General features: G+C 59.4%; 1 protein-coding gene across 1 annotated transcript; it reads left to right on the forward strand.

Annotated features, from left to right (window-relative positions):
• Positions 1 to 1965: 1965 nt before the first annotated feature.
• Positions 1966 to 25470, forward strand: MOB3A (MOB kinase activator 3A). Its single transcript, XM_068156360.1, has 4 exons — positions 1966 to 2060; positions 17823 to 18372; positions 21915 to 22117; positions 23840 to 25470. Exons 2-4 carry the CDS (start codon positions 17955 to 17957, stop codon positions 23867 to 23869), a joined length of 651 nt encoding a protein of 216 aa, XP_068012461.1. The 5' UTR covers positions 1966 to 2060; positions 17823 to 17954; the 3' UTR covers positions 23870 to 25470.
• The last annotated feature ends 469 nt before the right edge of the window (positions 25471 to 25939 follow it).

Consider the following 25939-nt stretch of genomic DNA (forward strand, 5'->3'; position numbering starts at 1 on the left):
GGCGGGGGGACACCGGGCTATTGCACCGGGGGCAGGGATGCTGGCACTGGGGGGGATATGCCACCCTGTGGTGGCCCTGTCGGGGCTCTGTGGCCCCGCGCTGTGGACCCAGCCGGGATGTGTCATCGGCAGAGGGGACATCAACATCTCCTCCCTCCAGGACGGGGAACAAGCTGTGGACCTTGCACTGGAGCAGAGTAGCCGCAGATGAGACTCAGCATTGTGCCCTCCTGCAGGGTGAGGTCCCCAGGGTGTCCCCTCAGCCAGGATGGGTGTTGAGGATGGGTGACCAAGCCCCCGGTGCGGGGGTGGGGAGTGCCTGAGCTTCCTGCACCCTTTGCTTTCGGGCTTCCCAGGGACTTGCCACCTCGTGCCTGACTTCTGCTGGTGGTTGGGAAAATTTCCCTCGGAGCCAGCAGCTGCTTCCTGCTGCTTCTGCTTCTTGTGGCTTCAAGGAGATTCACAGAATCCCTTTGGTTGGAAAAAACCTTTCTGGTCGTCCAGTCCAAGCCTGAACCCAGCACTGCCAGGGCACCACCAACCCCTGGCCCTCAGCACCACAGCTCCAGGGTTTTGAAACCCCTCCAGGGATGGGGACTCCACCACTGCCCTGGGCAGCCTGGGCCAGGCTTTGACAACCCTTTTTGGGAAGAAATTGTTCCTCATGGCCAAGCTGAGCCTCCCTTGGGGCAACTTGAGGCCACTTCCTCTTGGCCTGTTGCTTGTTCCTTGGGAGCAGAGCCCAACCCCAACCTCCCTGCAGCCTCTCAGCTGCAGAGAGCAATGAGGTCTCCCTCGTCCTCCTCTTCTCCACACTAACCACCCCCAGCTCCCTCAGCTGCTCCTCCCCAGCCCTGTTCTCTAGACTCTTCCCTGGACCTGCTCCAAACCCCTCAGTGTCCTTCTGGGAGGGAGAGACCCAAACCTGACCTGGAAAACAAAGTAGAACAAGAGAAAATAAAGCAAATGGCACGAAAGAAAGTGAAATAAATGCAACAAAATAAAACAAAGACAAAGAAGAGGAGGGGGATTAAAAACATAAAACCAAAGTAAAGACACACACAAAAAAAGGGCACAAAATGAATACCACAGAAGAAAAATAAAATAGAATAAAAGAAGCAAGAATCTTAGAAGGAGAATAAAAGAAAATGAAGAAGATAGACTAAAAAACGATAGAAGAAAATAAAAGGAAAAGGAATAAAAGGAAGTAGAGGGAAATGATAAAGTAAAATAGAATAAAGTCAAATAAAAAATGAAATAAGATTTGGAAAGCAGACAAAATGAAATAAAAAATGAACTAGAAAATTAAAATAAAATTAAAAGGGGAAAATATAAAATAAAAGTGAAAATAATTAATTTTAAAAAATAATAAAATATGAAATGAAATAAAATTAAATGAAAGAAGGGAAGGAAAGAGAAGGGGAGGGGAAGGGAAGAGAAGGGATGAGGAAGGGAAGAGAAGGGATGAGGAAGGGAAGAGAAGGGAAGGGAAGAGAAGGGAAGGGAAGAGAAGGGAAGGGAAGAGAAGGGAAGGGAAGAGAAGAGAAGGGAAGGAAGAGAAGGGAAGGAAGAGAAGGGAAGGAAGAGAAGGGAAGGGGGAGGGAAGGGAAGGGAGGGAAGGGAAGGGAAGAGAAGGGAAGGGAAGGAAGAGAAGGGAAGGAAGAGAAGGGAAGGGGGAGGGAAGGGAAGGGAGGGAAGGGAAGGGAAGAGAAGGGAAGGGAAGGGAAGAGAAGGGAAGGGGAAGAGAAGGGAAGGGAAGGGGAAGAGAAGGGAAGGGGAAGGGGAAGGGGAAAGGAAGCTAAATTAAATTAAATTGAATAATAAGATGAAATAAACCGCCCCGGGCCCAAGCCCTCGCCGCCCGGCGCCGCCCTGGGGAGGAGCCGGTGGCCGCGGCGCGGGCGCGGCCCCTTTAAGAGGAAGTAGTGCCGGCGGCCGCGCGCCGAGAGGGGCCGCACGGAGAGCGCCAAGTTCCGCGGGGCGGGCGGGGGGCGGAGTGCTGCGGCCCGCACGAGGGGAGCCGCTTCCGCGCCGACACGGATTAGCTGCGAGCCCGCCAGGTGTGGGGGAAAGGGGGGGGCTGGAGGGGAGCGGGGGGGGGGTCGGGGGGGGGCTTGGGGGCGAGCAGAGCGGACATGGGTGGAAGCATAGGGGGGCTGGAGGCGGGCACGGGGAGCTGGAGAGGGGCAGGAGGGTCCAGAGCCGAGCAGGGCACCTTGGGGGAGTCTGGAGGGGGGGCGCGGGGGCCTGCCGGGGAGCAGAAGGGCTGAAGGAGAGCAGAGGGGTTCCGGAGGGGTCTGGGGCGGGGGTCCTGGAGGCGAGCACAGGGCGTGCGGAGGGGAAGGAGGGAGTCCGGAAGGGATCTTGGAGGGGATGAGGAGGGGCTGGAGAGAGGCAGGGGGGAGCGAGGGGGTCCTGAGCGGGGCACAAGGCAGCGGCGGGGCGCACGGGGGGCTGCGGGAGGGCAGAGCCCAGCCCCGCGGGGCGGTGCAGGGAAGGGGGCACCTGCGGGCACCCCCGGGCAGGATGTTGGGGGGGGGGGGAGGAGGATCCCTGAGCCGTGGGGGGGGGCCCGGGGAGGGTCCCGGCCGTGCCCGGGGGGGGTCCGTGCGGGCTGGGGGAGCGCCGGCCGTGACCAGCGACCTGTTGCAGCAGCGCTTGGGAGTCCGCTCCGTGCCGGGAGTGACTTCTGCCTTCCCTTCGCGGGGCTCAAGGCAGCGGGGGGCGACTTCCAGCTGGGGTCTGCCCTGAACCCCCCTGCCCTGCCCCGGGGTGCTGACAGCCCCCAGCCCAGCCCGGGGGTGTCTGGGAGGTGGCAGTGTGAGAGCACAGCTTGGTTCAGCTTCTGCTTGGCGTGTCCGGGAGGGGAAGCATCTCGGGAGGATCGCAGCAGGGACTTTGCTGAGCAGGGACCTGGCCGGGGGTGTCCCCTGCAGGGGGTCTGGGTGGTCGTACCTGCTGCAGCCTGTGCTGGTAAGGCAAAAATCTCATCATGAGGAGGGGGAAAACAAAGGGGGGAGGGGGCAGGAAGAGTTTTGGCCAGCACAACCGTGAGGATAAAGGCTTTAGGTACTCATTCCTCTTCTTTCCCTTCCCCATCCTTCTTCAGCTGTTTCTGTCATAGGTAAAGGCATAATCCTGAAGTTCAGACTCCTAAGAGGTTGGGGAGGGTCTGGAATTCTCCATTTAGTTTGGTTTTGGGGTGGTTTTTTTCCCCTGATCACAGTGAGCTGAGGCTCAGCTGTCATGAGGCAGAACTTGTGACACTTGAAAGCCAACTCTTGCTCTGCTTCTGTCTCTGGCTGCCAGCACAGCAACGCTGATCTTACAGTGGCTGCCTCATGCTGTCATCTGCAGTGCCATGATCTCAGCTCCTTCAAAGGAAGCTCTTCCTCTCTGTGTGTGAGGAGAATGGGCAGAAAGGAAAGGGCAGGAAGGCTTCTGCAGGGAGAGGAAGGAGGGATTTGAAGCTGTGCAGCATGTGGCACAGATGTTTGGGGGGGGGAAGGAGGAAAGCATCTTAGAGCTGCATTGTGGTGAAAGGTGAGATCCCCTTCAGAGAGCCACAGAAAGGCTTGGCTTGGAAGGGACCTCAGGGATCAAGCAGGGACCTCAGGGATCAGGCAGGGACTCCAACCCCCCTGCCATAGGCAGGGAAGCCTCTCAAGTAGATTTGGTTTCCCAAGGCTTTGAACACCTCTTGTCTCAAGTGTTTGGAGCTGAAGAGTGGCCACAGGTCCTCAGGTTTCCATCCCATCTTTGTTTAAAGCCCCTCTCTGGTCTGGGGGAGTGGTGCCAAGCTGCAGGGCAGGAGGGGATTTCTGCTATGAGATGTGACATGTCCCCAGCCACCTGTTAATCACTGTCCCCAGGGCTCTGGCCCTTGCACTCTGCTTCCTTTCCAGGCACCAGGCTCACATCCAGCTCTGTGTTTATCTTGTGCTGTTCCTTGGACTCTGGATTCTGTATCTTAGCTTCACTTTCAGTCTCAGTCACGTACAGCTGGGGCAGGAGGGCAAGCTTGGAACCTTCAGAATTCCCCAGAAAGGGAGGAGGAGATTGCTGGCAGTTCTTGGCAGCTTGCTGGTGTGGCAGCCTCTGGTACTCTGGGTTTTACCATGGCCAGGTGCTGAGCAGGGAGTTGGTTCTCTGTGCCTGGCTCAGCTTTCAGCCTTGGGATGCTCGTTTGGATGCACTCCTCAGGGCTGTGCAGTCAGCTGTGGTGTTGTCAGGGATGAAAATGGGGTCCCTGTCCCCTTGCCTGAGCCTGAGGAAGTCTGAGGCCTCCTTCTCCTCTCTTCTCCTTAGGCTCAGGCGATAGAAGGAGAGGAAATAGCCTGAAATTGTGCCAGGAGTGGGTTAGGTTGGAGGTGAAGAACAATTCTTTGCTGCAAGAGTGGTCAGGGAGGTGGTGGAGTCCCCACCCCTGGAGGTGCTTGAGGACCATGTGGCCATGGCCCTTGGGGCCATGGTTTAGTGGCCATGGTGGGGCTGGGTTGCTGCTTGGACTGGATGATCTCAGAGGGCTCTTCCAACCAAAACTATTCTGTGATTCAGCATCTTGAGCAAAGTCCTGGGTGACTTCAGCTGCCCTCTCATGCAGGAGCTCTTAGCCAGGTGCTTCAAAGGCAGTGTGAGCAGCAGGACAGGACAGGGAGGGGATTCTGCCCCTCTGCCCTACTCTGGTGAGACCCTGCCTGGAGCACTGGGGGCCCCCAGCCCAAGAAGGACATGGAAGTGTTGGAGAGGGTGCAGAGGAGGCCACAAAGATGATCAGAGGGCTGCAGGAGAGCTGGGGAGGGACTTGTGACAAAGGCTGGGAGTGCCAGGATGAGGAACAACGGCTTTGAGGTGGGAGAGGAGAGATTGAGAGTGGAGATGAGGAAGAAATTGTTGAGAGTGAGGGTGGGGAGAGCCTGGCACAGGTTGCCCAGGGAGACTGTGGATGTTCCCTTGCTGGAGATGTTCAAGGGCAGGCTGGATGAGGCCCTGAGCAGCCTGGGCTGGTGGGAGGTGTCCCTGCCCATGGCAGGGGCTTGGACCTGGAGGAGCTTTCAGGTCCCTTCCAACCCAACCCACTCTGTGCTTCCTTGCCCACATTTGGCTCTGTCGTGGCTCTTCCACGGATGGGCTATGAGGCACCACCTGGGCAGAAGTGCTGTGATTTGGTGCTGTGTGTGCAGCTTGGGCTGTGCTGCCCTGGGCTCTGCTCCCCTGCAAAGGCTTCAGGGGTCTCTGGCCACAGCACACAAAGCAGGAACCTTTCCCCTGTCGGCAGTGAGTGGGGGGCAGAGAAGAGAGGCTGCACCAAACCAGTCCTGCAGCGCTGGGGAGAGAATTGCCTTCAGCTTCTGAGTTTTTTGGGGTTTATTTTACAAGGCAGGAAAGTATTTTTGTGATGCTTGAGGCCTGGCTGCTGCTCTAAGTGGATCCATACCCAGCTTTGCTGGAGGTTTAGGAGCTTATCTTTAGAAATACCCAGCTAATGCTTTCAATAAGGGCTGCACCTTGGGCTGCCTCTTTATCCTCCCTCTTCCAGATGCCTCTGGGAGGTCGAGTTATCTGTCTTGCCTGCTTTGATCTGCTGCTCACTTCCCCCTGGAGCTGGTGTGGTGCTAAAAGTGCTGCTCAGCTCCTGCTGCAGGGGGGGGAACTGCTGCTCTGGAGCAGAGGGGAGGGATGGAGTCAGCGAAGGCCAGAGAGAAAAGCCAGCCATGCTCACAAGTGTGCAGAGCCAGAGGAAAACAATCCATCAGGCTGCAGCAGCCCTGCCTGCCTCCAGGAGCAGCTGGATGCAGTCCCTCAGTGCTTGGCTTGGCTGCTGTTGAGTCACAGCCCGAGCAGAGGCAGGGGTGGTGACGCTGCCGGACGTGCCTGGGTGCTGCGGGGCTGGGGCTGCCGCCGGGCTGGGTGACCACGCTCAGCACTTCCCCTCCTCTGCTGCCCACAGCGCAAGAGGGACATCGAGGTGCTGGGCTGGCTCCAGAGGTGGCCAGGAAAATGATCAGAGAGGGCTGGAGAGCCTCCCCTGTGGGGACAGGCTGAGAGAGCTGGGGCTGTTCAGCCTCACCACATCCTGCCCAGGAGCCCCAGCAGGGTGGAAGTGCCCAGGAGCTGTGCCTGACCAGCAGGGCAGGGAGGGGATTCTGCCCCTCTGCTCTGCTCAGACCCCACCTGCAGCACTGCCTCCAGTTCTGGGGCCCTCAGCACAAGAAGGACCTGGAGCTGCTGGAGAGGGTCCAGAGGAGGCCACTAAGATGATCAGAGGGCTGCAGAGCCTCTGCTGTGGGAACAGGCTGGGAGAGTTTGGTCAGTTGAGCCTGGAGAAGAGAAGGCTCCAGGGAGACCTCAGAGCAGTTTTCCAGCACCTGAAGGGCTCCAGGAGAGCTGGGAAGGGACTTTGGACAAGGGCTGGCAGTGCCAGGATGAGGATCAATGGCTTTGAGCTGAGAGAGGGGAGAGTGAGAGTGGAGATGAGGAAGAAATTGTTGAGAGGGTGGGGAGAGCCTGGCACAGGCTGCCCAGGGAGGCTGTGGCTGTCCCCTGCCTGGAGGTGTTGAAGGCCAGGCTGGATGAGGCCTTGAGCAGCCTGGGCTGGTGGGAGGTGTCCCTGCCTGTGGCAGGGGGGTTGAGACTGGATGACCTTGAAGGTTCCTTCCAACCCAAACCATTCTGTGAGTCTATGAAACAATCCATCAGGCTGCAGCAGCCCTGCCTGCCTCCAGGAGCAGCTGGATGCAGTCCCTCAGTGCTTGGCTTGGCTGCTGTTGAGTCACAGCCCGAGCAGAGGCAGGGGTGGTGACGCTGCCGGACGTGCCTGGGTGCTGCCGGGCTGGGGCTGCCGCCAGGCTCGGCACTTCCCCTCCTCTGCTGCTCAGGGACTGCAGTGCCCTGCTGCCTGGGTACCACATAGGGTTGGGTCATCATGGAATCAGAGGATGGTAGGGGTTGGAGGGGACCTGTGGAGATCATGCAGTCCAACCCCCTGCCAGGGCAGGGGCTCCCAGGGCAGCTCACACAGGAACACATCCAGGTGGGCATTGAAGCTTTCCACACAAGGAGACTCCACAACCTCTCTGGGCAGCCTGCTCCAGGCCTCCAGCACCCTCTCACCAAACAACTTTCTCTTCCTGCTCAGGTGGAACCTCCTGGCTTCCAGTTTGTGCCTCTTGCCCCTTGTCCTGTCCCTGGGCCCCACTGAGCAGAGTCTGGCCCCAGCCTCTTGCCCCTGACAGCTCCTTTAGCTCTTGCTGAGTGAGCATTGCTCAGCTCCCCTCTGGGGCTTCTTCTCCAGGCTCTCAGCCCCAGGGCTCTCAGCCTTTGCTCCTCACAGAGCTGCTCCAGGCCCCTCAGCAGCTCTGCAGCCTGCACTGGACTCCCTCCAGCAGTTCCCTGGCTCTCTTGAACTGCAGTGGGCTGGAGATGAAGGAGTCAGAGGTCTCTGGTGCCCTCTCAGAACTGATTGCCCAAATTCAGGCCTCATGTTGAGGTGAAGCTTCCTGGGTTCCACTTTGTACTCATTGCTGCTTGTCCTGTCACTGAGCACCCCTGAACAGAGCCTGGCAGCTTCACCTTGCCCCCCACCCCTCACACACAGCCATTGATCAGATCCCTCTCAGCCTTCTCTTCTCCAGACTAAGCAGCCCCAGGGCTCTCAGCCTCCCTTCACAGCAGAGGGATGTTCAAATCCTTTCATCATCCCTTGTGTCATGGCTGTGGCTGCTGCCTCTGCCTGGGCTCTGAGGGAGCCCATGGAAGGAAAAAGGAGCTGGAGCCATCCAAAACCTGCCCCAGTTTGAAGCAGGAGCTGAGTCAAGCACTGGAAGGCACTCTCCATCAGGTTTTTTTCATCATAACTTGGAGGCTTCCCTTGGAGCTGCTCTCTAGGCCTTTTCTTTCTTCTTCTTTCCACCCCCCCCCCCCCCCCTTACTGTGTGGCAGGAGGTCTTCTGATGTGGTTAGTCTGGAGGTGATCACCAGCTCCCCATCACTGGGGCTTATTCCTTGCCTTGGAGGCAGGGCTGCTGTGTTGGGTTACCACCACAGCTCCTCGTGGAGGGCAAGAGAAATCCTTGTGGGCATCCTGCTTCCAGCAAGGGACAGTGCTGCTCTTCTTCCCAGAGCCCAGGGAGAAAGAGGAGCTGTTTGTCCCTGGCATTAGCCCTGCCATGGGAAAAGTTGGCTGTGTGGCCAGCTCGTGCTCCAGCTCAGGCCCTGGGAGAAGGAGCTGATAGCCCCAGGGCCTCCTGTGATCCCAGACCCACAGCCAGGCTGATACAGCAGAGCCTTTTGTGGTCCTCTCGTCAGCCTGAGGCAAAGTTGGTGCTGCAGAGCTCTCTGACCTGGGGGCTGATCCCAAAATGAGGTGAAACTGCTGTTAGGTCAAAAATAGGCCCTGCCCAGTGAGGACAACAACGTGGAGCCTACCAAAGCAGGATGAAATAGGAGTTGGGGATGTACAGCCTGGAGAAGAGAAGGCTCCAGGGAGACCTCAGAGCAGCCTGCCAGGACCTGAAGGGCTCCAGGAGAGCTGGGAAGGGACTGGTGACAAGGGCTGGGAGTGCCAGGAGGAGGAACAATGGCTTTGAGCTGGGAGAGGGGAGACTGAGAGTGGAGATGAGGAAGAAATTGTTGAGAGTGAGGGAGGGGAGAGCCTGGCACAGGCTGCCCAGGGAGGCTGTGGCTGCCTCCTGCCTGGAGGTGTTGAAGGTCAGGCTGGATGAGGCCCTGAGCAACCTGGGCTGGTGGGAGGTGTCCCTGCCTGTAGCAGGCAGGTTGGCACTGGATGACCTTCAAGGTCCCTTCCAACCCAACCCATTCCATGACTCTATGGACACCTGGAACCTGCCCAAGCAGGATGCAACATGGAGCTGGCAGCTTGAGCCTGCACCAACATCTCTGCCCCTGCCAAGTGCTGCGGCAGGGTCGAAACCAGGGCTGGAGGGCAGCAAAAGGAGGACAGCAAAGGGGCAGGCTGCAAAATGCAACCCCTCAGCCCTCCACCAAGAGGAAGCTGCTCTTGGCCTGCTGTTAGCTGCCTACTACTGGCTGTGTTTCACCCTGGGACTATTTGTCTGTGCAGTTAACCTGCCTGCAGGAGCCCTGACCCAGGCTGTCGGCTTAGCGCGGCGGCTGCAGAGCCGCAGGGGATTAGCTCTGCCTCCACTCACAGCCCCTCAGCCCCATGGGCTCCTGGAAGCCCTCCAGAGGAGCTGCAGCTCTCCTGTGGCAACAGATGCAGGGGAGGTGTTAAGAGGCAAGGCAACTGGCCCCAAATCAGGGCTCCAAGAGCTGTCCCTGCTAGCCTGTGGTCTCAAGTGGAGGTTTCTCTGCTCTCTGAGCTTCCCCTTTTGCAGAAGGGAAAGTCCAAGGGGTGGCCTTCTGTGAAAGTTATTTTCTCCTGTGGCCTTTCCACGCTCTGTGGCTGTGGGGGGGACAACCCACACTGGAAGGTTCAGTCTTGTGTGCAGTGTTTAAAGGGCCCCTGAAGGAGGCCTAGGAGAAAGCTGGCAAGGGCCTTCTGGCAAGGGTGATAGGATGAGGGAAGGGGTTGAAGCTTGAGGAGGGGAGATTGAGACTGGGGATGAGGAAGAAATTCTTTAGAGTGGGGGTGGGCAGACACTGTCAAGAATTTCTAACTCATCTCCACTCTCAATCTCCTCTCTCCCAGCTCAAAGCCATCGTTCCACATGCTGTCTCTCCCCAGCTCTCCTGGAGCCCTTCAGGTCCTGGAAAGCTGCTCTGAGGTCTCCCTGGAGCCTTCTCCAGGCTGAACAGCCCCAGCTCTCCCAGCCTGTCCCCACAGAGGAGGTTCTGTAGCCCTCTGATCATCTTGGTGGCCTCCTCTGGACCCTCTCCAGCAGCTCCAGGTCCTTGTGCTGGGGGCCCCAGAACTGGAGGCAGCAGAGATGCAGTCAGTGTCTTTATAGCTCCTTCCCTGGGAAATTCCAGAGACATAAGGGAGAGAAGCAGAGATTAGAAGGGGGTTTCTGATGTGAGTTCTATTGTGGGGTTGTGCAGTCTGGAGAAGAGAAGGCTCCAGGGAGACCTTCTGGTGGCTTTGCAGTGCTTAAAGGACTCAACAGGCTGGGGTCAGACTTCTGATCAGAGCTTGTTGGGACAGGACAAGGAGGGGATGGTTTGGAACAGCAAGAGGGAGATTCAGAGTGGAGAGAAGGGAGAAATGTTTGACCCTGAGGGTGGGGAGAGCCTGTCCCAGGCTGGCCAGAGAGCTGGGAGCTGCCCCATCCCTGGCACCATTGCAGGTCAGGTTGTCTGGGGCTGTGAGCAACCTTCTCTGGTTGGGGATGTCCCTGGGGGCTGCAGGGGGTTGGACTGGGTGAGCTTTGAAGGTCTCTTCCCACCCAAGCCAGGCTGGGGTTCTGTGTTGCAGGGCATGTTGGGGGGAGGGGGGAGCTGGTTCCAGCAGGACTTTCCTCAAGCTGACTTGGTTGACCTCTGAAGGGTTCTTGGCTTGCCTAAGTCTTTGGGAATCCCACATTTCCAACCTTGTGTTCCTGAGCAGCTCTGCTGAGTTTGCTGTGGAAGTTGCTGCTGCTGCTGAAGCCATTTCCAAGGGGGAAATGTGGAGCCTGTGGAGCTCCCTGCTGGTGTCTGGCCCAGCCTGGGGCCGAGGGTGCAGCTGGGCCAGGTCTGTGCTCTGCTCCTCCTCCTCTGGCTCCCCAGCTGCTTCTGATCCAAGAGTGAGTACTGAAGCCGAGGCAAGGAGAGGCTGAGGGTGACCCTGGGCTGCTGCTTGGCTCTCTGTGCCACAGCTTGGAAGGATCTTGCAGGAGAGGAGCCAGGAGCAGTGCGGCAGAGCTGCTGCTGGAGGGCAGTGAGAGGCTTTGGGCAGAGCGCTGGCAGCTGCCCAGGAGGCTGTGCCGGGTGCCAGACAGGAAGGCAGCTGACGTGGAAGTGGAGTCTGGCAGGGATCATGAATGGCTCAGCCTGGCTGCTGCCCTGCTCCTCCTGCCCAGCCCAGGTAAGCACAGGGACAGACCTTGGCTGCCCAAGGGAGCAGCCAAAAGGCCCATCCCATGGTGGCAGCTGCTTGATTGGTGCCAGGCTGGCTCCAGAGGCACAGGACATGTTCAGCCTGGGGAAGAGAAGGCTCCAGGGAGACCTCAGAGCAGCCTTCCAGGACCTGAAGGGCTCCAGGAGAGCTGGGGAGGGACTTGTGACAAGGGCTGGGAATGCCAGGATGAGGAACAGTGGCTTTGAGCTGGGAGAGGGGAGAATGAGAGTGGAGATGAGGAAGAAATTGTTGAGAGTGAGGCTGGGGAGAGCCTGGCACAGGTTGTCCAGGGAGGCTGTGGCTGCCTCCTGCCTGGAGGTGTTGAAGGCCAAGCTGGATGAGGCCTTGAGCAGCCTGGGCTGGTGGGAGGTGTCCCTGCCCATGGCAGGGGGTTGGAATGGCATGGGCATCTCTCAGGGCAGCAGCCCCAGGCTGGGGGCATCTCGCAGGGCAGCAGCAGCAGCAGCCTCGGGCTGGGGGCATCTCGCAGGGCAGCAGCTTGTCCTTCCCTATAAAAAAGGAAGGTGCAGAAGCCAATTTCTTTGCTCGCTGGGGGTTTGCTCAAGGGCTCCTGCAGCGGCCAGGCAGCAGGATGTGAGCCGCCCCAGCACTGGGGTCACCGGGAGGGGGAAGCGGCCACGTCCCTGACCCCTCCCCAGCCTGCGGGAAGCCTTCGATTGCTGCCGTGCCTGGAAGGGGACCCGTTGAGTTTCCTCTCTGTGGAGAAGAGAAAGAAAAGAGGAAGCTGGCTCGGCTGGGAGAGCTGTCGGGGGAGGCTGAGCAGCCCGGGGGGGAGCTGCAGCTGAGAGAGGCTGAGCAGCCCGGGGGGGGGCAGCTGCAGAGAGAGGCTGAGCAGCCCGGGGGGCAGCTGCTGCCGAGGGAGGCTGAGCAGCCCGGGGGGGGGGCAGCTGCCGAGGGAGGCTGAGCAGCCCGGGGGGGGGGCAGCTGCCGAGGGAGGCTGAGCAGCCCGGGGGGGGGCAGCTGCCGAGGGAGGCTGAGCAGCCCGGGGGGGGGCAGCTGCAGAGTGAGGCTGAGCAGCCCGGGGGGGCAGCTGCAGAGAGAGGCTGAGCAGCCCGGGGGGGAGCTGCTGCGGAGGCTGGGAGCGCAGGTAGGAGCTTGCTGGCTGCTGGCCTGGGGAGCTTTCCTCCTGCCTGGCTGCCCTGCACAGGGTCGGCAGCCAGCACAGGCGCTGACAGAGCAGTCATGGGACCGCTGGAAGAGGGTTTCAGGCTGTTCTGCCTCTGGGAGCGAGGCAGGATCCGTCGGGAAGGCTGCGGTGGGCTGGGAGGGGAGGCAGCTGCCAGGCATGTCGGAGGAGGTGCTTCTGGTCCCTTCTTCCCTTACCTGCTCTCAGCTGCCTGGAAAAGTAACCAGGGGCTGGGGAAGCAACTTCCCAGGCTTCCTCTGCCCAGAGGTGGCGTTAAAAGTGTGTCAGCAGCACAGGATCTGCCGTGCTCAGGGAGGGAAGAGTAGCGCTGGGGCCATACAGATGCTACCATCAGCAGAGACAGCAGCAGGATGGAGTTGTGAGGAGGGGGCCAGGGGAGAAAGCAAGATTTGGGGGGAGGGGATGGAGGGTCAGACCTCCATACCCCTCACTGGGCACAGCATATCCTGAGGTAGAGAATGCTGAGCTGCTCCTGAGTCCTCCTGAGCTAGAGAGTGCTGAGCTGCTCCTGAGTCCTCCTGAGCTAGAGAGTGCTGAGCTGCTCCTGAGTCCTCCTGAGCTGGAGAGTGCTGAGCTGCTCCCCTGTGTCCTCCTGAGCTAGAGAGTGCTGAGCTGCTCCTGAGTCCTCCTGAGCTGGAGAGTGCTGAGCTGCTCCTGAGTCCTCCTGAGCTAGAGAGTGCTGAGCTGCTCTGCTCTGTCCTCCTGAGCTAGAGAGTGCTGAGCTGCTCCTCTGAGTCCTCCTGAGCTAGAGAGTGCTGAGCTGCTCCTCTGAGTCCTCCTGAGCTAGAGAGTGCTGAGCTGCTCCTCTGAGTCCTCCTGAGCTGGAGAGTGCTGAGCTGCTCCTGAGTCCTCCTGAGCTGGAGAATGCTGAGCTGCTCCTGAGTACTCCTGAGCTAGAGAGTGCTGAGCTGCTCCTCTGAGTCCTCCTGAGCTAGAGAGTGCTGAGCTGCTCCTGAGTCCTCCTGAGCTGGAGAATGCTGAGCTGCTCTGCTGTGTCCCTGGGAACAGAGAGAGGCTGGAGCTCTGTTTGTGCTCCAGACAGTGCAGTGGTGGCTGTGTGAGCTCGGGGAGGGTGGCCAAGATCCTCAGAGCACCTCTGAGGTGGGGCTGTAACCTTGGCTGGCTGGCAGGGAGGAGCAAACAAACTGTGCTGCAGGTTTGGGGTTGGCCTTGGGTCCTTCTTGATTATTCTTTTTTGCTTCACCTTTGACTCTTGCAGAGACCACTCAGGGCCTTTGTGTGTGTCCCACAGCCTGCTGGCTGCTGACTTTTCTTCTCCCTGCTGTCTGAGGGGGCAGCATCCCTTAGTGCTGCCCAAGCCTGTCAGCAGTTAGGTGTTGGCCATGTGAGATCATCTCCCAGCAATGTCTGGGATGCTTCTTGGTCTCTTGCCTTTTCATTAGCATTATTATTTGGGCTCTTTTCTTTTTTTTCCCTGTCTTCCTAGAGCTAAGTGTTTCTTTCAGCTCAGCTGCAGTCAAAGACCATAATTAAGCAGGGCTGCAGCTGCTTGAAGTCTCAGCCACTCGTTTTTTGGCTAATGCCCTCAGACAGATGTTGGATAGGGGCTGAGAGACTCAAACTGCTGCTGCCTCCAGCTCCCCAGTGCTCCTGAGTGAGGAAGAGGAAGTTTGGAGGACAGATTCTGCCTTGATAGCAGAGCAGAGAAGCAGAGGTTGGGTTGCAAAAGCCCTCTGAGATCATCCAGTCCAAGCCTCAGCCCGGCACCACCACGGCCACTAAACCCTGGCCCCAAGTGCCATGGCCAGAGGGCTCTGGAACAGCTCCAGGGATGGGCATCAAAGGATGTTTTGGGTTGGAAGGGATCTTTAAGTCATCCAGTCCCTATGAAAAAGCTCTGTTGGAAGCCTTCTCACCCTGCTCAAGGTCCTTTTCTTCTGGAAGATGGTCACTGTTTGCTGCTTGATGTGCATGGCCAGGCTCAGGGCCTGTTTGGGATCTCCCCCTGTGGCTTTCTTTGTTTCACTTCATTCCCAAGGCAGGTTGCTACTGGGGGCAGAGAGGGGTTTGGATTCAGGCTGCTGGAGGCATGGCTGAGAGAGGCAGAGATGTGCTGAGGGACATGGTTTGGAACCAGACTTGGTAGAGTTAGAGAATGGTTGGGCTGGATGAGCTTGCAGTACCTGAGGGGCTCCAGGAGAGCTGGGGAGGGGCTTGTGACAAGGGCTGGGAGTGCCAGGCTGAGGGAGAATGGCTTTGAGCTGGGAAAGGGGAAATTGTTGAGAGTGAGGGTGGGGAGAGCCTGGCACAGGTTGCCCAGGGAGGCTGTGGCTGCCTCCTGCCTGGAGGTGCTCAAGGCCAGGCTGGATCAGGCCCTGAGCAGGCTGTGCTGGTGGGAGGTGTCCCTGCCCATGGCAGGGGGGTTGCCCAGCTTTGTGGCTTCCTCTGGACCCTCTCCAGCAGCTCCAGGTCCTTCTTGTGCTGGGGCCCCCAGAACTGGAGGCAGTGCTGCAGGTGGGGTCTCAGCAGAGGGACAGAATCCTTCTCCCTGCCCTGCTGGTCACACCCTGCTGGGTGGGCACAGCTCCTGGGCACTTCCACCCTGCTGGGGCTCCTGGGCAGGATGTGGTGAGGCTGTGACACAGCTCCTGGTGACCCAAGCTGCTCCTCCTGCTCAGCTGTCCCTGCCTGCTGTTTGCTACTTCCTCTAACCACGTCTGTGATGTGATGTGATCAAACCACCTCCTCAGGACCTGTTTTCTGGGGAGTTCTTACCTCTTGTTGCTGCCTCTGTGGCTTGTGGGGCTGCAGGAGCTCTTCTAGCAGTGCTGTGTGCAGTGAACTCAGCCTGCAGCCCAGCAGGGATCTCTCTGAACCACATTAAAATCCCTTTTTGGCTTTCTCCCAATGCATGTCACAGCCCAAGAAGAGTTTGGGTCTCTCTCTGCTCCTGCACAGAAGAGGTTTCTGAGCCCATTCCTAAAGGGAGAAGCATCAGAGCTGGTTCTTAGTGGGATGAGCCCAAGGGGGTTGGGGTTTCTTCCTTGGTGCAACTGAGTAAGAAAGCAGGAGGCCTTCTTTAAAAGCTCTTTTAAATCACAGAGTCACAGACTGGTGACCTCTAAGGTGGAGGTGCAGGTCAGCAACGAGGACCTCTTCCCCACCAGCATCAGTGAGGTCAGGGAGGAGGGAGCCTGGTGCAGAGCTGATGCATGGAGCCCTCAGGGTCCTGTTTCTGTGCCAAGTCACAGAATGGGTTGGGTTGGAAGGGATCTTAAAGCTCATCCAGTGCCAACCCCCTGCCATGGGCAGGGACACCTCTCACCAAGCCCAGCTTGCTCAGGGCCTGATCCAGCCTGGCCTTGAGCACCTCCAGACAGGAGGCAGCCACAGCCTCCCTGGGCAGCCTGTGCCAGGCTCTCCCCACCCTCACTCTCAACAATTTCTTCCTCATCTCCAGTCTCAATCTCTCCTCTCCCACCTCAAAACCATCCTATCAGGGCAGAGGGGCTGCACTTTGAGTCCCTTTCTCTTCCTGCCTTCCCCTGCCCAGCAGATGTGAAGCAGCATCTCTGGTGCACGTAGCTTTCAGCTCGCATCAAAGAGCAGCTTGCCACAAATGCTACCAGGGGCTGGATGTGGGAACAAAAGGAGCTCTAATTAGCTGCAGATAAACAGAGCTGTGTTTCTTGTCAGCATCCTTGCAGATCTCCACTGCTGTCTCAGCCCTCTCAGAGCTCAGTTCTTTTCCACAGGCTGGAAGGGGAAGGCAGCCTTGGCCCTGGTCTTTCCAGCTTGCAACCAGCCTCCAGCTAGAAGTGAGCTAAACTTGAAGTGAAAGATGGTTATGGTTATGGTCTGTCTGCACCTGCAGAAGAGGCTGTGGCTGCCCTCCCAGCTGCTGTTATTTCAGGAGAGTCTCTCTCCGGGTGCCTGAGCTGTGGCTTCTTGTTCCCCTCCGCCCTCTCACGTCCTGTTTTGAGCTCTGTGACAGAGCAAGAGGCTCCTGCTCTAATGGCTGCTTTGTTGGAGGGTGTCTGGCAACAGAGCTGAACTTGCTTGTAGGTTGTCACAGAGTCCCAGCGTGGTGGGAGGTTGGAAGGGAGCTCTGGAGCTCACCCAGTCCAGCCCCACTGCCAAAGCAGGGCACCCACAGCAGCTTGCCCAGGAGCACAGTGCCCAGGGGGGGTTGGAAGATCTCCACACAACCTCTCTGGGCAGCCTGCTCCAGGCCTCCAGCAGCCTCACACCAAACAGCTTTCTTCTTCTGTTCAGGTGGAACCTCCTGGGTTCTAGTTTGTGTCTACTGCCTCTTGTGCTGGCACCACTGAGCAGAGCCTGGCCCCAGCCTCTTGCCCCTCTTTAGCTCTTGCTGAGCATTGCTCAGCTCCCCTCTGGGGCTGCTCCTCTCCAGGCTCTCAGCCCCAGGGCTCTCAGCCTTTGCTCCTCACAGAGCTGCTCCAGGCTCCTCAGCATCTTTGCAGCCTCCCCTGGACTCTCTCCAGTAGTTCTGTGTCTCTGGGGAGCCCAGAACTGGACCCAGTACTCCATATGTGGCCTCATTAGGGCAGAGTAGAGGAGGAGGACTCAAGGTCATAACCTTATCTTTTAGGTGCTCTTGTTTCCAGAGGGGGGGGAGGGGGGGGAAGTGTGTCTGAGAAACCAGATCCAGGTGAAACCCAACATCACTTTCACCTGTGTCTGTGTGGAGCACTGGAGCTGAGCAAGTGCTGGTGGAGGTGGTTCTGCTTTCCGTGGGGCTTGGACATCTCTTGGTCAGATGATGTGGAGTTCAACAGCAGCCATCACCCACAGAGGCTGTGCCGAGGGCCACGGGGGGGCAGCCGTGGTGAGGGCCCTGGGGGGCAGCTGTGCTGAGGGCCACGGGGGGGGCAGCTGTGCTGAGGGCCCTGGGGGGCAGCCGTTCCGAGGGCTCTGGAGGGGCAGCCGTGGTGAGAGCCCTGGGGGGCAGCCGTGCCAAGGGCACTGGGGGGCAACCGTGCCAACGGCTCTGGGGGGCAGCCGTGCCAAGGGCACTGGGGGGCAGTTATGCCAAGGGCCACGGGGGGGGCAGCCGTGGTGAGGGCCATGGGGGGGCAGCTGTGCCAAGGGCACTGGGGGGCAGTTATGCCGAGGGCCCTGGGGGGCAGCCGTGGTGAGGGCCCTGGGGGGCAGTTGTGCCGAGGGCCATGGGGGGGGCAGCCGTGGTGAGGACCACGGGGGGGCAGCTGTGCTGAGGGCCCTGGGGGGCAGCCGTGGTGAGGGCCCTGGGGGGGAGCTGTGCTGAGGACCACGGGGGGGCAGCTGTGCTGAGGGCACTGGGGGGCAGTTATGCCGAGGGCCACGGGGGGGCAGCCGTGCTGAGGGCCCTGCGGGGCAGCCATGCCGAGGGCCACGGGGGGGCAGCTGTTGCCTTCGCGCTTGGATTTGCTGCTTCCCTCATCCCCACACCTTGCAGGGGTGACTCTGCTCAGGTCGCCCCTGGGAGCCAAGCTGCTGCTCTGCTGCTGAAGAGAAGGGAGGAGGCAAGCAAGCTGCCCTTGGCCTCCCCCTTCCCCTGCCCAGATCTGGGGCAGGTGCCCAGATGGCACGGCAGCTCTCTCCCCCTGGGATTTAGAGAGGGCTTCCTGTTGCGAGAGCCGCTCCTAATCGCTGCCCTTCTGTGCTGCCTTGCAGATCAGGAGCAGATGAGCAGGGGGAGGTCCCTGTGAAGAGCAGAAGCGCCTTAGGCAGCAGCCCCGCAGCTCTGCAGCTCCGGCTGGCAGCACTCCAGCGGCGGGGGAGAGGCAGCAGGGGGCGGCAGCAGGGATGTCCCACGCTCTGAAGCAGGTCTTCAACAAGGACAAAACCTTCCGGCCCAAGCGCAAGTTCGAGCCCGGGACTCAGCGCTTCGAGCTGCACAAGAAGGCTCAGGCCTCCCTCAACGCCGGCCTGGACCTGAAGCTGGCGGTGCAGCTGCCCCCGGGGGAGGAGCAGAACGACTGGGTGGCCGTGCACGTGGTGGACTTCTTCAACCGCATCAACCTGATCTACGGCACCATCAGCGACTACTGCACGGAGCACTCCTGCCCCGTCATGTCGGGCGGCCCCAAGTACGAGTACAGGTGGCAGGACGAGCACAAGTACAGGAAGCCCACTGCCCTCTCTGCCCCCCAGTACATGAACCTGCTGATGGACTGGATCGAGGTGCAGATCAACAACGAGGACATCTTCCCCACCAACGTCGGTGAGTGCGGGGGGCGGGGAGCCCGCTGCGGAGCTGCCGCGGGGAGCCCTCCCGGTCCTGCTCCGGCTCCAGGAGATGTCACAGACACACAGAAGGGGTTGGAAGGAGTCTTAAAGGTCATCCAGTGCCAACCCCCTTGCCCATGGGCAGGGACACCTCCCACCAGCACAGCTTGCTCAAGGCTTCATCCAGCCTGGCCCTGAGCACCTCCAGGCAGGAGGCAGCCACAGCCTCCCTGGGCAGCCTGTGCCAGGCTCTCCCCACCCTCACTCTCAACAATTTCTTCCTCATCTCCACTCTCAATCTCTCCTCTCCCACCTCAAAGCCATTGTTCCTCAGCCTGGCACTCCCAGCCCTTGTCACAAGTCCCTCCCCAGCTCTCCTGCAGCCCCCTGATCACCTTTGTGGCCTCCTCTGCACCCTCTCCAACACTTCCATGTCCTTCTTGTGCTGAGGGCCCCCAGTGCTCCAGGCAGGGTCTCACCAGAGTAGGGCAGAGGGGCAGAATCCCCTCCCTGTCCTGTCCTGCTGCTCACACTGCCTTTGAAGCACCTGGCTAAGAGCTCCTGCATGAGAGGGCAGCTGAAGTCACCCAGGACTTTGCTCAAGATGCTGAATCATAGAATAGTTTTGGTTGGAAGAGCCCTCTGAGATCATCCAGTCCAAGCAGCAACCCAACCCCACCATGGCCACTAAACCATGGCCCCAGGTGCTCTCCTGGAGCCCTTCAGGTACTGGAAGGCTGCTCTGAGGTCTCTGGAGCTTTCTCTTCTCCAGGCTGAGCAGCCCAAAGTCTCTCAGCCTGTCCCCACAGCAGAAGTTCTGCAGCCTCTGATCATCTCTGTGGCCTCCTCTCAACCCTTTCCAGCAGCTCAGGAGGACACTGAGAGGCTGGAGAAGGTCCAGAGAAGGGCAACCAAGCTGGGGAAGGGTCTGGAGAACAGGGCTGGGGAGGAGCAGCAGAGGGAGCTGGGGGTGGTTAGTGTGGAGGAGAGGAGGCTGAGGGAGACCTCATTGCTCTCTGCAGCTCCCTGAGAGGAGGCTGCAGCCAGGTGGGGCTTGGGCTCTGCTCCCAAGGAACAAGGGACAGGATGAGAGGAACTGGTCTGAAATTGTGCCAGGGGAGGGTTAGGTTGGAGGTGAGGAACAATTACTTTGCTGGAGGGGTGGTCAGGGCTTGGCACAGGCTGCCCAGGGAGGTGGTGGAGTCCCCATCCCTGGAGGGGTTCAGGAACTGTGTGGCCATGGCACTTGGGGCCGTGGTGGGGTTGGGTTGCTGCTTGGACTGGATGCTCTCAGAAGGCTTTTCCAACCCAAACAATTCTCTGATTCCATACCTGGAGGAAAGCCAAGCTGGGCCTAGGGCTGCTCTTGGAACAGTCAGTCTGTGACATGGCTCCTGAGCAGCTTCTGCTGGTCCTGGTCTCCTGCAGGCCAGCCCTGGCCCAGCTGGTTGCTAGCTTGGGCTGCAGGCTGGTGCCCAGCCTGGGCCTGCTGGTGGTGGCCACGTTTCCATAATTAGCCTCTTTGTCATGAGAGGCTGCTGGTGGCTGACTCTGCCCTTTCCAGCTCAGCTGGGTGGATGCTGACATGACTGTGGAGGGGAGGAGCAGCTTTTATCTATTGCCAGGGTGATGGAAGTGAGAATTTGGCCCCAGCCACCTAAATCTGCATACCCACAGGCAGCTTTGTGTGCTGGCTTTGGGACAGGGTCTGGAGGGGGTTTGGGTGAGCTTGTGTTGAGAATTCAGCAGCTAAAGCGTTAGGCAAACACCTCTGAGCCCACTCAGAGCTCCAGTCTCCTGGGCTGCAGCAGAGCTGCCTCCCTCCTGCCCTGGTGTTTAAACCATCAGAGTTCTGCTGGGATGTGGTTGGTCCCTGTTGGGGACACCTCTGCCACCTGGGTGCAGAGTGGGTTGAGAGCAGCCTTGAAGAAAGAGCCTGGGGGGTGTTGGGTGCTGAGCAGCTCCCCAGGTGCCAGCAGTGCCTCCTGCAGCCCAGAGGCAGCTGTGTGCTGGGCTGCAGCCAGAGCAGGGTGGGCAGGAGAGGGGATTCTGCCCCTTGGCTCTGCTCTGCTCAGACCTCACCTCCAATCCTGCCTCCAGTTCTGGTGTCCCCAGCAGAAGGAGGACACAGAGCTGCTGGAGAGAGTCCAGAGGAGGCCACAAGGGCTGGAGCAGCTCTGCTGTGAGCACAGGCTGAGGGAGCTGGGGGTGTTCAGCCTGGAGAGGAGAAGACTCCAGGGGGACCTCAGAGCTGCCTGCCAGGACCTGAAGGGATCCTGCAGGAAGGCTGCAGAGAGACTTCTCCTGAGGGTCTGAGCCAGGCCAAGGGGGAATGGTTTGGAGCTGAGGCAGAGCAGGGTTAGACTGGAACTGAGGAAGAAGTTCTTCAGTGTGAGGGAGGTGAGACTCTGGCACAGGCTGCCCAGGGAGGCTGTGGCTGCCTCCTGCCTGGAGGTGCTCAAGGCCAGGCCGGATGAGGCCCTGAGCAGCTGAGCCTAGCTGAGAGCTGTCCCTGCCCGTAGCAGGGGGGTTGCAGTAGATGATCTCTAAGGTCCCTAACCATGCTGTGAGCACCCCTAGGGCTCCTCACCAGCACCAAACCACCCCTTAAACCTGGTGCTGAGTGGGCAGAGGAGGGGAGCAGGGCCACAAAGAACTCTTCAGGCAGCTGAAAGCCTCAAATCCTGCCCACACCTTCCCCTGTGCCCCCCACCCACTGCTGCCCTACCTTTGCTCAGGGCTCCTGCAAGGCTCTGGGGTTGATAAGCAGTGTTTGCTCTGCTGGGGGAAGGTCAGACAAGTTGCCAGCAGCAGGAGGGTTGTGGTTTGGGGTTTGTTTGGGTTTGGGGTTTGTTTTTCTTTGTCATCATCGTTTTCAGCTCAGCTTTTACCAAGATCCTTCCACCCTGAGCCCTCCACTGAAACGCTGCAGGTCCTGCAGAGCACTGGGAGGGTTTCACTCCTCCTCTGAGGTGGCTGCTTGGGGGGCAGAGGCTTCTGCTGGACAGATCCCAGATTGCTGCTGCCATGCCAGAAGGGCCTCAGAACCTTGAGCTGGTAACCAAATTGCTGCAGCTGTATCCAAGGAGGAGATGGCTGTGGGGAGTTCCCAGCACTGCCTCTCTGCTGTGGGCTTTCGCTTGGCCCTCCCTGGTTTGCTTTTTGCACTGCTTCTAGAAACCTGCCAAGGAGAGCTGAGGAAACCTTGGTGAGGCTGAAGCAGCTGCTGGGAGCCTCCTGCTTGCAGTCCCTAAAGAGATCCCTGGTAGGCAGCAAGGGAGGGATCTGTGCTTGGCAAAAAATATCTGATCGGTGTGGAAAGGCAAAAGGAGGAAGGAAGTGGAAATTCCCAGAGACAGATGGGACAGATTGAGATGGAAGAGCTTCTGTCTGAGCAAGCTGGACTAGTGTGAGGTGTCCCCTGCCCATGGAACTGGCTGATCCTTGGGGTCCCTTCCAACCCTGACAGCTCTGTGATGGTTCCAGCCCCGAGGAGCTCAGCTCTCACCTCACCGAATGTTCCTCTTCCCTCCCCAGGTACTCCCTTCCCCAAGAACTTCCTCCCAGTGGTGAAGAAGATTCTCTCCAGGCTCTTCAGGGTGTTTGTCCATGTCTACATCCACCACTTTGACAGGATCACCCAGATGGGCTCTGAGGCCCATGTCAACACCTGCTACAAGCACTTTTACTACTTTGTGAAAGAGTTCAACCTCATCGACACCAAGGAGCTGGAGCCGCTGGTGAGGCTTGGGCTGGGCTCAGGGCACACATCCTGCGGCCAGGGCAGGGGCCCAGCGTGGTGGGAACTGCAAAGGACCTCTGGAGATCATCCAAGCCCACCCCCCCTGCTCCAGCAGGGCACCCACAGCAGCCTGCCCAGGAGCACAATGGCCAGAGGGGGTTGGCAGCTCTCCACAGCAGGAGACTCCACAACCTCTCTGGGCAGCCTGCTCCAGGCCTCCAGCACCCTCACAACAAGCAACTTTCTCCTGTTCAGCTGGAACCTCCTGGGTGCCAGTTTGTGCCTCTTGGCCTGTCCCTGGGCCCCACTGAGCGGAGTCTGGCCCCAGCCTCTTGCCCCCCAGGGACCCTTTAGCTCTTGCTGAGCATTGCTCAGCTCCCCTCTGGGGCTGCTCTTCTGCAGGCTCCCAGCCCCAGGGCTTTCAGCCTTTGCTCCTCACAGAGCTGCTCCAGGCTCCTCAGCAGCCTCCCCTGGACTCTCTGGAACTGGAGTGGGCTGGGGATGAAGGAATCAGAGGTCTCTGGTACCTTCTCAGAGCTGATTGCCCAAATTCAGACCTTGCAGTTTGACTGGCAGGACCCTGGGGGCCAGGACTTGCAGGCACAGCTCAGACACTTAGCCATCAGCTGGGGGCAGCTGACTTGGTTCTTCAGCAGCCTCCTTGCTCTTCTAGCAGCTTGTGTGTGCTGTGTGAGCCTGGCACTGCTGGCCATGGGTGGCTAAACCCCACCCTGGGCAAGGGTAACACCCTCACCAGGAGCCTGGAGGTGGTGCTGGGGTGGCCTGCAGCGGGGAGGTGGTGCTGGGAGGTGGTGCTGGGGTGGCCTGCAGCAGGGAGGTGGTGCTGGGAGGTGGTGCTGGGGTGGCTTGCAGCGGGGAGGTGGTGCTGGGAGGTGGTGCTGGGGTGGCCTGCAGCAGGGAGGTGGTGCTGGGAGGTGGTGCTGGGGTGACCTGCAGCAGGGAGGTGGTGCTGGGGTTTCTGAAGCCATAAGCTGCTGGGCAGGGGCAAGGGCAGGGCCAGGGGTAAGGGCAGGGCTAGGGGTGGGGATAGGGGCAGGGGCAAGGGTAGGGGTGGGTGCAGAGGCAGGGGCAAGGACAGGGGTAGGGGCAGAAACAGGGGCAAGGACAGGGGTAGGGGCAAGGGCAGGGGTGGGTGCAGGGGCAAGGGTAAGGGCAGAGACAGGAACGGGCAGGGGTAAGGGCAGGAACAGGGGCAGGGGCAGGAACAGAGGCAGGGGTAAGGGCAGGGGCAGGGGCAGGAACAGAGGCAGGGGTAAGGACAGGGGCAGAGGAAGGAATAGGGGCAGGGGTAAGGGCAGAGGCAGGGATAGGGGCAGGAACAGGGGCAGAGGCAGGGGTAAGGGCAGAGGCAGGGACAGGAACAGGGGCAGGGGTAAGGGCAGGGGCAGGGACAGGAACAGGGGCAGGGGTAAGGGCAGGGGCAGGGACAGGAACAGGGGCAGGGGTAAGGGCAGGGACAGGGGCAGAGGCAGAGGCAGGGACAGGAACAGGCAGGGCCGTTGTGCGGTGCTGGGAACGGGAGCGGAGGGGCAGCCCGGAGCTCTCGGCTGCCTCTCTCGGCGGCACTGTCACCGCCGGCCCGAGGAGGGAATTTCCAGCCGAGCAGAGGGGGAGGGAGCTTTGCCCTCGGCACCTTGGGCACCACCCCCTCCTCCCCTGACAGCTCCTCACGCTCCCTTGTCTTGTGTCCCTTTGGCAGAAGGAGATGACCTCCCGGATGTGCCACTGAGCTCAGCCCTCCCCGCGGCTCTCCTGGGGACTCCTGCGCTGGAGAGGTGGTTCCAGGGCTGGGGCAGGAGGAAAAGGAGGAAGAGGAGGACAGAGCTGTGTTGTGGTGGAAGGAATCTCTCTGGTTTTAAGGAGTTTGGAGGGCAAACTGTGACACTGCAGGAATATTTTTTTAAGAGATGCTGTGGAGAAGTTTAGTTTTTTATAGCAGTTTCTATTTTCAAAAAAAAAAAAAGAGGGAAAAAAAAAGAAGAAAAAAAAAAAGAAGAAAAAAAGAAGAAGAAGAAAAAAAAAAGAAGAAGAAGAAGAAGAAAATATTTGGAAGCCCTTGGTGGGAAATGCTCTTTGGGGAGGGAAGAGCTGCCCCTGTCCAGCCTCTTCCCATCCCCTCCCTGCAGCAGCACCAAGGGTGCTGAGCCAGATGCTGCAGACAGAGCCACGTCCTGGTACTGCCCTGCTGTGGGCACCTGGGGAGAGAGCTGCCCTGGGCATTGGGGTCCTTGGATCCCCTCCCCTTTTTTGGGGGGTTCTGTGCTCCCAGCACTTCTTCCCCCTGGCTGTGAGTCCACAGAGTTTGGACAGAGCTGCTTTTGTGTTCATGCTCTGCTTGGCATATCCTGGCCCTGGGGCTTGGCCCTCCTCTAAAGGAAGCTGGACTTGGATTCCTCTCCTGGCCAGGCCACTGCTGCTGCTGGAGGCTCTGCTGGGGTGGCTCTGCTGCTGGGTGGACCTGCTGGGGTGGCTCTGCTGCTGGTGGACCTGCTGGGGTGGCTCTGCTGCTGCTGGATCTGCTCTGGCCTCTCATCCCAGCTCGGAGCTGAGCTGCTCCCCATGCTCATGCAGCTCCTCATGCACTGGCCCCACAGGCCTCTCAGCCTTTGCTCCTCACAGAGGTGCTGCAGACCCCTCAGCATCTTTGTAGCCTCTGGTGGCTCCAGTTCCTTGCTCTCTTGAGCAAGGCTGGGCTGGGAGTGGAGGAGTCCCAGAGGGAGGCACAGAGGCCCAGCAGCCCTGTGGCACGGTGCAGAGGGAAGGTACTGGGAGAGGCCTGGGGAAGCACCCCAGGCCCTCCCCCATCTCGTGGTACTCTGAGCCTGCAGAGAAGGAGCTGGGCTGGTGCCCTCCAGCCTCCCTCACTCGTGGTGTGTGGACCATTTTCTGCTCCCCATTTAGGGTACAGAACCTTCTCCCTCTTCCCCTGGGCTGGGTGGGCACACATGTGGGCACAGGCTGCCAACCCAGGCCCTGGAGCGCAGCCAGAGCCTGCTGGCCCTTGCTGCTGGCACAGGCAGCTCCACTGCATGCTGAGGGCCCTTGCCAGACCCCCGAGGTAGGTAGATGGTTCTACCTAGGACTGGGGGGAGTTGGGGGAAGCAACCTTTGCAGGAAGAGAAAAGGATTCTCTGACCAGTGACCAAACTCAACCACTTCTTCCTTACAAGGCTTGTTTTGGGGGGGTTGTCTTTTCTTTTGCCTCTCTCCTGTGCCCTGGAGTCTCTCTCTGTACATAACCTGCCTCTGGTTTCTTGTTAGGACCCTGCTCCAGCTGCCACTCGAGCTCTTGGAAGTGGAACCAATAAATTATGTTGTATTTACACTGCACCCTCCTCCCCTGGCTCAGCGGCTCCTGCTTGCTCCTTCCTCGGCAGCAGCACAACAAACACTGAGGGCTTTGGGCTCCTCCTCGGGAAGTGCAGCGGGGAGCTGCTTCCTGCAGCTGCTGGAGGGCCTTGGGTGTGTGCTGCTGGCTCTGCCACCCCAAGGCTTGGTAGCTCCTCCTCCTCTACCTCCTCCTCCTCTTAAGGTGCCAGCTCCAGGTTGCTTCAGGTTCCCCCCCCCCCCCCCCAAATGCTTGTTCCCAGGGCAGAGCAGGCAGGGGCTGGAGCTCAAGCAGCAGCCTGGGGCTGTCCTGACCTGTCCCTGTTAAGCCAAGGGCTGAGCTGTTCTCCCAGCTCTGAAACTTGGCTGGGTTGGGGCAGGGGAGGTGGGTTGAAGCTTTCAGCAGCTTGGTGATGGGGCAGAGCCCTTGAGGCTGCTGGCTTGGATTGGCCAAAGCTCTGCATTCATGGAT

Source organism: Melanerpes formicivorus, unplaced genomic scaffold, assembly GCF_026170545.1.
Source record: "Melanerpes formicivorus ecotype bairdi unplaced genomic scaffold, bMelFor1.0.p_v2 SCAF_34, whole genome shotgun sequence".
Taxonomy (NCBI): Eukaryota; Metazoa; Chordata; class Aves; order Piciformes; family Picidae; genus Melanerpes; species Melanerpes formicivorus.